The sequence below is a fragment of the Parus major genome, chromosome 17 (genome assembly GCF_001522545.3).
Source record: "Parus major isolate Abel chromosome 17, Parus_major1.1, whole genome shotgun sequence".
Classification (NCBI taxonomy): Eukaryota; Metazoa; Chordata; class Aves; order Passeriformes; family Paridae; genus Parus; species Parus major.
This window is the reverse complement of record NC_031785.1, coordinates 3,161,850-3,172,470: the sequence shown is the minus strand read 5'-3', so window position 1 is coordinate 3,172,470 and position 10,621 is coordinate 3,161,850. Positions and strand designations below refer to the sequence as shown.

Below are 10,621 nucleotides of genomic sequence, written 5' to 3'. Positions count from 1 at the left end.
ATCTCCTAGAAATCTCCTAGAAATCCCATAGAAATCCCATAGAAATCTCCTAGAAATCCCATAGAAATCTAGAAATCCCATAGAAATCTAGAAATCCCATAGAAATCCCATAGAAATCCCATAGAAATCCCATAGAAATCCCATAGAAATCCCACAGGCATGGGCTGGGATGTCCTGGGTGGAGGACACCACTCTGTGAGTGTGGGATGGCTCCAGCCCAGTACAATAATTCCCATTCCAGTGACACCCTTGGGATGCAGGGAGACCATCACCCACAGAAAATGATCCAGAGGGCTGCAGGAAACTGATTTACAGGGAAAATCCCGGTTTAGCTGTGGAATTTTGTTCCTTTTTGGGAGGTTTTGAGAGAGGCTGTGAGGAGGAGGCCACTCTCACACTCTGACAAGTCTCTTAGGCCAGCTCTCCTTTATTCCCTTCCCTTTTCCAGATGATTCTGCCAGCTCTGGATGTTTCTTTGCAGGAATAACTGTTCCTCACCCCATTAAAACCGGTTGTAAAGCTCCTTGTTGATTTTAATGTGCTGCAAGCTCGGGCCTTAATTAAGCTTTGCAGGGCTTGAAGTGGTTAATTATTACAAATTGCTTTGAAAATGTAGCTGCTGTCCCAGGGCCAGATTGTCTGGGAACACTGGGACTCTTTAGAGCAAAGATAAAAGGTTGAAATTTCCTTTTCCACCTTCAAGTTCACCTGTGTGAGAGGTGCAGCAGGCCCTGTGCTTAGGAATGAGTCCTGTGGTGGTGGAGAGAAGCTGGGAAAGGCCTCACCATGTCCCAGGGAAGAATGAATTCCCAATATCCATCCAAAGCTGCTCTCTGAGGGCTCTAGGCCATCCCCCCCTTGTCCAAAGTCTTGGAAAGCCTCGGTGCTCCACCTGCAGAGGAGTGCCAAGGTTTCCTTGGGAAGAATGGCAGATTCCTTGGATGGGATTTCCAGCTCTTGCTGGTTCGTCTCCAGGTGCTCCCTGAGGGCTGAGCCAATCCAGGGGCCTTGCAATGATGTTAAAATAAGATTTTGTGTTAAAAAAACAGAGCCTGGGGGTGAGGGGAGCAAAACTTGCATCCCTTTAAGGCTGGTTTTAAGGAGCTGCTCCTAAACCCAGCTCTCAGTGAGTCATTCCCAAGTCAGGGTCCTGTCCCATCAGCTTTTCCATCTGTGGATGTGCTGAGGGCGTGAGTTTGGAGCTTTCCCAGCTCCCAGAATTGCGGCCTCCATTCACCCTCAGTCGTTCAAAGGGCAAGGCTCCTGCCAGGAACGAAACTGGGGCTGGAGCACTTCCCAAAATGTCACAGTGACCCAGAAATTCCTGCTCCACGCCGAGGGGGGAGCTTGGGAAGCTCTCCTGGGATGGGACGAGAGGGGCAGGGTGGGATGTGAGGACAGCAGGGACAGCCCCTGGAGATGCTGATTCACCTCATTCCTCTGATCCCACTGTCGGGATGAGCTCCTAAAAATCCCTGACACTGAGCAGGCAGTGATGTGGGTCAGAGGGTGACAGGCCTTCACTCGGGCTCTGCCCTAAAAGCCTTTGTGTTTTTTACTCCACAAATGAGATTTTTCCTCCAGCAAGGAAGAATTTGTGCCCTGGACCTGCCTTGGGGGCACCTGGGGACAGCCAGGGAGAATCCCAGTGATCCCTGCTGGGATGTGGAGCTGCCCATGAGCAGGGAAAGGGAAATGCTGTGCCTTGTACCCTCAGACCTGCCCTTTTAGGGACCCCAGCACTCCCTGTTCCTGTGTCCTGGGGGTTTCCATTGCTTTTTCCCGGGATTTGTGGTGATGGGGGAACAGCTCCTTGGTGTCCTGGAGCAGCAGCTGTCCCCAGATGTCCAGGGCTGGATTTGTCCCTTGGCCATGTCCTGGCTCCCAGGCTGGTGTGGGACAGGGATTGTCCTGGAGAAGCCCATTCTCCTCCTCTGAGCCATCCCTTCACTGCTGGATTGTTTTTCCCTCTCCCACGGGAGAATCCCAAATCCTCAGCTCTTAAAACAAGCAGGATTTTTGCTGTCCTTGAGCAAGGCTTGGATTTCCCCTCAAACCCTCAACATTTGCCTGATTTCTGGGCCTTGTACCTGTAAGTTTTTGCATGGAATTTGGAGCAGATTGTTTAATAATATTCCATTAAGGAAAACCTTGCTCTTTGCTCACTGTTAGCTTTGTTAGAAACCCAAATGATTGATTATTTAAAAAAGAATTAAATAAAAAATTCTGCCCATTTCTGCTCAAAGGAACAGGAATTATTTGATTCTTTGAATTTCACGAGTCTCTGAGCTGCTCCAGTGTCAGTTCTGGGTTTCTTTCTTTTCCTTTTGGGATTAGATGTAGGATCCTTCCAATCTGACTCTGCATAATGATTTCCTTTGTTCCCAGTTGGGACTATTTGGGCTTCTTTAAAAGAAAAAATAAATAAATAAGGGGATGTCATGAGTCATTGGTGAAATATTCTGCAATCTGGAGCAGTGTGAATTGACACAGCTCTGTGGCAGCTCTTGGGAGGAGCAGATCAGTTCTGACCCTTTCTGTAGCTGCCTTTTTTTCTTTTCATTCCTTCTATTCTACCCCTTCCTGAGGAGCAACCCTTAATACCTTCAATCCTGCAGCTCACATTCTTCAATTCTCCTCCTTAAAATGCCTTTTCTCTTTGCCCAAATAAATAATTGTGTTTTATTGGGCTGCTGGGATGCTGAAGAATTTAAGAGTCTCTGTTAAACCCATCCAAAGGATGCTGGAGCAACAGCAGCTGGGGCTTGATATCCTTATTTTAGGCCCTGTTTTATTTTAGCCTCTGCCACCCTGTTTTAGTCAGTTATCCCAGCGCTGCAGCAGGGTCAGCTGTGGTGAAAAGTGTTTAGATAAGGAGTCAAAATTGTTGAAATCCCAGAAGGCTGCAAAGGAGACTCTCAGCTCCATAAAAAAAGCATCACTAAGGGGAAGCAACTTCCAGTCCTCACTTGCTTTTATTTCTTCTGGATCTGACACAGGAACTCTAGGAATAATATTATATCCCTAAATTAGGATATAATGTATAAATACCTCTTGGTTTTAGTTCCAAATCTAAACCCAGATATTAAAGGCAACGTTTGGGGAGTGAGAAACCCAGAGCCCAGGGGAAGGGCTCTGCCCTGCCTGGGCTGGGCCCACCAAAGGCAATAATTGAGTGTTTATTTAGGGCTAAGAATATCTTGGAAAAGGCTGGTTAAAGCTGGAAGTGGAGCACCAGTCCCTCTGCCATGAGGATTCTCTGCTTCTTCCTGGTGGGACCCTGACTTTGGATGGGTTCTGCAGGTTGGGATTGGAGCTTTGGGGTCTCCAGTGGCTCCTCCTGTCCCTCCTCAGCTGCTCTGACCCCTCAGGGTTTGGGTTTCTGCTGGAAAACACTTTTCCCCTTAAAAATATGGAACAGCTTCTGTGTGAGGGTGAGGAGGCCCTGGCTCAGGTTGTCCAGAGAAATTGTGGATTCCCCATTCCTGGAATTGTCCAAGGCCAGGCTGGACAGTGCTTGGAGCAGCCTGGGACAGTGGAAGGCATCCTGAAATTCTTCTCAAGGGGATGCTACTCCTGAAGTGATCCTTACTGCCTTTATTTGCTGTCACTGTTTGCTGGGAGATAAATGACAATTTTCTGTTGTTGCTCATATAGGAAAGCTTTATTTCCAGCAAATCTGCATCCCTGCTGCTGGGATCCAAATCCCCAGCCTGGTGGCACTGGTGGTAAATGATGAGGAAGTTGCAGAGGGCACCTGGAATGAGCTGGGAATGCTTTTTCATTCTTGACCCTGTGGCCTCAAACCATTGCACACAAACCACAGTATGACTAAGAGCTGCATCATAAAGTCCTGGAGGTCTTTGGGATGTCCTTTGCCCGTTCCAAATCCGAATATGGAAGAAAATTCTCCTTTTCCAGGCTGGCCATCCCTCCTGCAGACCCCAAATGTCTCAGTTAAAACAACAACAGGGCAGATGTGCACAGTAAATCTGTGTCTCCAGATGAATTTTTTCCACTTTGAAGGGTGGTGGAAGGCAAAAACTTGAAGAAAGATTCCAGGAAATCCCCTGAATTTTGTCACAGAATCCCAGACTGGTTTGGGCTGGGGGGGACCTCAAAGCTCATCTCATTCCACCCCTGCCATGGGCAGGGAACCTCCCCTAGACCAGGCTGGGCAGAGCTCAGCTTTAGAATTCCCTGGAATGCAGACCGTACTCTGGCTTTTCCTTTTGCCCAGTGTTGCCCAGTTCCTGCACTGGGAGAACTGGGAGAACACAGGGAATGTCTGCTCCAGCACTGGTGATCCTCAGCAGCTCCAGCCCTCAGCTCAGTGACAAGTTTAAACACTGTGGCTCTCCTCAGGGATCAGGATTTAATTAAAGACCTTGAAAAATGAGATTTGTTTTGAGGTCTGTTGCTTGCAATTTGTAATTTTTCAGCCACTGGGAACATGGATATGCACAAGGAGCACATAAGTGACTTATGGGAGTGCTTTGGGGTTGTTCAAGGTGTTAAAAATTATTATTACAGGCATAAATATGGCTTAGATTAATGACTTCTGGCTGAGGCTGGGATTTGCAGTGTGCTCTGCAGGAGCTGCAGCTCCCATCTTGCACTCAATTTCCAGAGCAACATTTCCATTGGGTTCTTGGGGTTTTGTGTCAGGGTTTATTTTTGGGTGTTTTGATTTGTTGCAGGATTGGTTTGTTTTGTTTGGGTTGTTTGGTTTGGTTTGATGTTGTTTTGTTGGGGATTTTTGAGGGGAGAATAATATTTAATTATTTTCCTCACATTCCCTTGGCCAGGGAAGATGGATTTAGGAGGGGAAACCAAAAATTAGGATGGGGAAGTGAAATTTTGGCTGGTGATGGGGTGGAGAAAGTGTTTCCCTGGCCTGCAGTAGCTAAAGCAGGGCTGGTTGTGCTGAGCTCTGTGACTGACAGGTGTAATGGATTGAAATAAAATCCTTGTTTGTTATTGCACATATCCTGAAGGATCTGCAGGGTTTAAGGCATCTTTTCCTCTAAAACTTTGTCTTAAAAAACAGTCAGGGGAAGGAGAGTTGGGAATGGGGTTTGCCCCCAGGCCAGGGGGGTTTGGTGGGCTCAGATATTCACTAGTGGGTGTTAATGGTGGCAAAATTCTGGTTTGCTTTGGAGTTCTGGGGGGATTTTTGTGCTCCTGCATCTCCTGGCTGTGTCCAAGAGGGTGGTTTGGCTGTGGTGTGGTGGCAGGTGGATGCCCAGCCCAGAGCCAGGGGTTTGTTCCAAAGAATCCTGCTTGGTTTGCTCTCATATTGAAATGGGAGAAAGAAAACAAATCTCTGTTGGCCACAGCTGGGTGAGGGTAATTAAAAACCAACACCAGCAGCCTCTGATCCAACCTCTAACAAGTGTTTGAGGAACTAGGAGACAGGTTGTCACAGGTGGTCACAGAAATATGGTGGTTAATTGTGGTGATGGAGGAATTGGGGATTTAATCTTCTTCTTGCCACTGGTGGTTCATCACCAAGTCATTCACAGAATGACTGAGTCATGGTGCCATGGGCAGGACTCCTTCCAGCAGCCCAGGCTGCTCTGAGCCCTGCCCAACCTGGCCTGGGACACTCCCAGGGATGGGACAATCACTTTGTTCCACATTTCCCTGGAAATGAAAAAAAAACCCAAACTTCTGGCACTGATTTTTATCTCTCTGTCCTTTCCTCTGATGCTCTGCACTGTCATTTCTTCTCTGGGCATTGCAGAGAATGTTTAGGCCCTGCCAGCTCTGCTGAGTTAAAATGGGAAGTCAAGCTCCTTTTTTGGTTTTATTGCAGGGCTTTGCAGATTTTTGGTGCAGCCTCTGGTCTGATTTTGGCCTCATTTGGGGTTTGTGTCTCTGTGTGCTGGGCCCTTTGGGGAGCCCTGTGCACCTCGAGCAGAGAATGCTCCTGTGTGTGATGCTGCACAGGGATGTTATTCATCACACAGAGAGTGAAAAGGAAGCTTTCATAAAGCACCAGCTCCTTCAGATGGAGGCCAGGCCCAGAGCAAACCTGTAAGAAATCCTCTGCAGTTCGGTCAGTCAGGTCTCTGTCCTCCCTCACAGCTCCTCCAGGAGATTGCTGAGCCTGAATTTGGCTGGAAAACCCTGAGGAAATAACTGAACTGCTTGGCTGGGCAGGAATGAGAGCTGCTGCTGTGTGCAGCTCGTCCCTGTGGGCAGAGCTGGGCTTTTCCTGCTGCTGAGCTCCTGCTCAAAGGATGCTCTCAGTGAGGAGGGGGCCGTGGGGCTTTGGCTGGCTCCTCACCTCCCCTCTGATTTCCAGGAGAGGTGGGACACTGGGAACAGAGGTGGTTCCCTCTCCTGCCTGGTTTCCAGTCGGTTTGTGCAGCACCAGACTGGTTTTCTACCTGAATCTCTCGCCCTGACCTAATTCACCGTCGTTCTGGAGGCACAGGGGATGGTCCTGGGGAATGAAGATGGATTGCAGTGTTTGGAGGCACTGCAGGTGCTTGGATCATCCTCTAGGGATGAGAAGGGCCCCACCAGGGCACTGGGGATGTGTTGGGGTTGCTCACAGGGCTCCAGGCAGGGGCTGGAGATCCAAACCTGTGGCTGGTGGCTCCTGGAGAGGATCCAACCCCCCTGAAGCTCCACCAGCTCCCTGTGACCACTGCAGAGGCACTGCTCTCCAGTCCATGCAGAGGATGGATTCCTCTGCAGATGTTCCTGTTCCTGCAAGCACCTCTGGCTGGCTGATGTGCACACAGAGCTCCAACCCCCCCACCTGGCACAGGGACCCAGCTGATGTCAGGAGTCTGGAATTCACATTCCCCTTTGCTTGTGCCTTTTCCCCACCTCTCCTCCCTAAAGAGATGTTGGAGGCAGCGTAGGAGCTGGCTGCTCTGAAGCTCTTGGAGCACAGGGATGTGACTGGAAGCAGGGATGAAGTTTTATTGCATTTTGGTTGTTTAAACACAGCTTGGGCTGTAGATGTGCAGATATTTTGTGTGGAATAAAACGTGGTTGAAGGCAGGGGGAAGGTCCAAGTGGCAAGAACAGCTTAGAGAAACGTGTCCTGCATCCAGTGCCTGATGAGGATGAGGGATGAGGAAATACTCCAGCTGTTTGCTGCTCAGGCCAGGCTCCCTCTGCTCCTTTATTATCTGCACTGTCCCCTTGGCTTTGCCATATGTTTGTAATCTCTCATTGAGAGCCCAATTTTTTAGGATTGTGGAAACTTTCAAGAGCTGCCTAACAACAGTCAGAGATTTTCCATGCAAATGTTGGGCTGAGCTTCTTGGTAACCAAAATTTCTGATATTATAAAAGGCCTGTCCTTGCTCTTTCTTCCCACTGCTGTTTGTGCTGATGGACACGATGTGGCTCTTCCCCAGGGGTGCAGCCAGGTGGGATGGGGCAGAGAAAGTGTTAAAAAAATAATTGTAACTCGAGATAAAGACAGTTTAATAGGTAAAGCAAGGAAAATAAATCAAGGAATTCTTCCCCCCATGGGCATGCAAAGCAGGGCTTTATCACAAATAATGAATTCTTTTTTTTTGGGAAGACAAACACCGTCACTTCAAGTGTGCCCTACTTTTTCCCACTTCCCATCATATTCCATAGGGCATGGAATATCCCTTGGAGTATCTCCACATCACACTGATGACAGAGGAGCAGAAAATCCTGGGAGTCTGTGCAAGCCCTGCCCAGCAGTGATGAAAACATCCCGGAGTTATCAGCCCTGTGTTCAGCCCAAACCCCGAGTGCAGCCCCAGATCAGCTGCTAGGACAAGGTTTAACCCTCCCCCAGGCAAAACCAGCACAGCCCAGTTTCCCTCGGGCCCTGCTGCCCTGGTTCATATTTCTGACACCCTTTGGCTCCAACTGCACAGTCAAAATTCAGAATAATTTCATTCAAGAGTTTCAAGTCAGGTCTGGCTGTTGCACTTCTGGAGCCTCCACCTCTGCTGACGTGAGCAAGAGCAGATTAGGAATTTAATGAGATGCAGATTAGGAAGTTAATGAGATGCAGATTAGGAAGTTAATGAGATGCATCACTTGCATGACTTAATTGATGTCCTGGAGCCCTGGACATCTGGAGGTGAAGCTGCCCTGCCTGTGCTGCTGTGGGATGTCACCAAGGGCTCCTCATTAATCAGAGCCTCAGGACCGAAGCCTGATGGGTTGTGAGGGAGGAAAGGAGCCTTTTGCTCAGTGCCATTAGTTAAAATTCAGATTTTTCCCCTTTTCTGTGAAGCACAGGTGGGTTTTTGGCCATCCAACAGCACCTTTGGGTGCACTGGTGGTTGTGCAGGAATCCTGGTGAAATCATGGAATATCTGGGGGATGATCTGGTGGGAATTGCCTGGACTGGAGCTGCCTGAGGAGGACTTGTGCAGCATCTTTGCCTCCTCACCTTGCTTCATGTCCCAAAACTTTCCTTGTGGGTTTCCTGTCATCACAGCCACTCTGTTTGTGTGTGATTATTTTGCACGGCCTCTCTCCCTCAGGGAGGCTTGCTTAGGTGTTTGCTTCCAAATAACTTTTTGCCTCAACCAAAGAATGGGAAGGTTTGTATTGGTGTGGTGGGAAAATCCTGATTTAAAACCTTTCCCTCAGATTAAGAATTTCCTGCCTGGTGCTTAATCTCCAGGATATACTTGAGTGATGGGTGCTGGGTGAAGACATCCAGGAAAATCCAGCTCCTGGGACAAACAGGGCAGGGCATTCTGCTGCTGATCTGCTGCTCCTCTCTGCCCTCAATCAGTGCCTTTGACCATGTCCCACATCTGAAGCTGGCATTAACCTTGCACTGAAAGCAGATTTCAGCTGGGTTTAAGGTTGTGATGATTGATTTGTGCGATGCAAGTCTGATTTGGAGCCAGGGGCGCCACTCCTGTCGTCTCCTAATTCTTCTTTCTCCTTTTCTCTTTACAGCTGAACCTGCAGACCTCTTGAAGGTGTTAGATTTTCATAATTTACCTGATGGTATCACAAAAACCACGGGGTTTTGCACAAGCAGAAGGTCTTCAAAAGAAGCAGATGTTGCTTACAGAGTAACAAAAGATGCTCAGCTCAGTGCCCCGACAAAGCAGCTGTATCCTGGTGAGTCCAGCTTTTCATTTGTGCCATGGAAATGTCTGATTCCTTCATTTCCCCAGTGTGTTTGCAGAGGTTCTGCTGTTTCAGGGGGCTGCAGATTTCCAGCCATCAAATAATATCCTTTTATCCCTGTGTCTTCACGAGGTGCTGGCTGTCACTGCAGAAGGGATGGCCAGTGCCACATCTGCTCCCTCCCAGACTGGAAAATTCCTCATCCCTCGTTCCCACCCAGCTGGGGACAGAGGAGGAGGAGGCAGAGGCTGTGTTTTGTTCTGTGCCCCCCAAGCACAGTGGGGTCTGGTTCTGGGGCTGTGGTGTCTCTCCTAACACAAATAATCACCAGATAAAAATAACAGGCTGGCCCACAGGAACAGATGTGCCAAGAAAAGTTGTTGGAAGGGATGGGAGGCTCATTAGAGGAAGGTACAAAACCCTTGAAGAGCACTGAGCATTTTATTGCTGCCTGAGTTGAATTTTTCAGGCCAAGGCATAATCCCTAGAGTCAGATGTGTTTGTAAGGCGTGGACCCAAACTCCTCCAGCCTGAGAGATGCAGTCACCACCAGAATTCTTCCTTCCCAAGCCATCCAGGCATCCCTGTTTCCCCTGGGGGAGCTCTGGGGTGCTGGGATTGCTCATGGCAGGCCTTGGGTGAGAAAAGTGATTTTTCTGAGGCAGCTGTGGCAGGAGGCAGAAGGAAGCTGCCTGTGCCTGGTGTGGGAGGCAGGAGGGGATTTAAGCAGAGCAGGCACACACGTCCTCCCTCAGTGTTTGGGAGGGGATGAATGGATTGGCTAAATCAGAGCTAATGGGCTGTGCCACCATCAGTGCTCCTTAATTAACCAGGGCATCCCTCAGCCCCGGCCTGGCAGAGGCACAAATGAAGACTTTGAGGCTGGGCTGGGATGTGCTTCCATCCCTCCCCTCCTGTACTTCCCTTGCTGCTGAGGTTATTTCCAGCCTTTTTTATCGTGCTGGAACAATAACTATTTAATCCATGGTGAGCAGGAGCACAGGCTGTGTCCCACCTAAAAACTGAGCCTGATGTGAGGACAGATGTGACAGGCTGGACATCATCACATGGGCAACCCTCAGCAAGGGAGCTGCTCAGTCTGGCCTAAAGCTGGGTTTAAATGTCTGCAGAAGGACAAACCAGACCCTAAATTTGTCTTTATTGCTGTCCAGGGCAGGAAAGTTCTTTCTGATCACAGATAAAGTCATTGTGTGCCCCAAGTGCCCACAATGTCCCTTCATGTCATGCTCCTGAAATGACTTAAAGTTTTAGACCTGGTGTCTACGAGCTGAGAAGTGTTGAAAGGAAATGTTCCAGTTTGGAATATCCAACTGGAGTGGATCTGAGAGCTTGCCAGTAGTTTCTGTAGCCACTGTGAAGTCTTGCCTGGTCTCTTTTATGTAACAGAAACCAGCAAACAGTGGTGAACTGAAGGTGTAAAAACAAGGCTGGAATGTTCTGGCTGATTGTTTAACAAGGGGGGTGGATCACAGCACTGCTGACATAGGAAACACAAGCAC

General features: G+C 48.8%; 1 protein-coding gene across 4 annotated transcripts in view; it reads left to right on the top strand.

The window, feature by feature from the left end:
* The window catches only part of COL5A1 (collagen type V alpha 1 chain), a 135,856-nt gene that overhangs the window by 21,807 nt on the left and 103,428 nt on the right, over positions 1 to 10,621 (top strand). For all 4 annotated transcript variants that reach the window (XM_015645070.1, XM_015645066.1, XM_015645065.1 and 1 more), the window contains exon 2: positions 8,925 to 9,092. In XM_015645070.1, the coding sequence (XP_015500556.1) occupies positions 8,925 to 9,092 (168 nt within the window). The remainder of the gene's footprint in view (positions 1 to 8,924; positions 9,093 to 10,621) is intronic.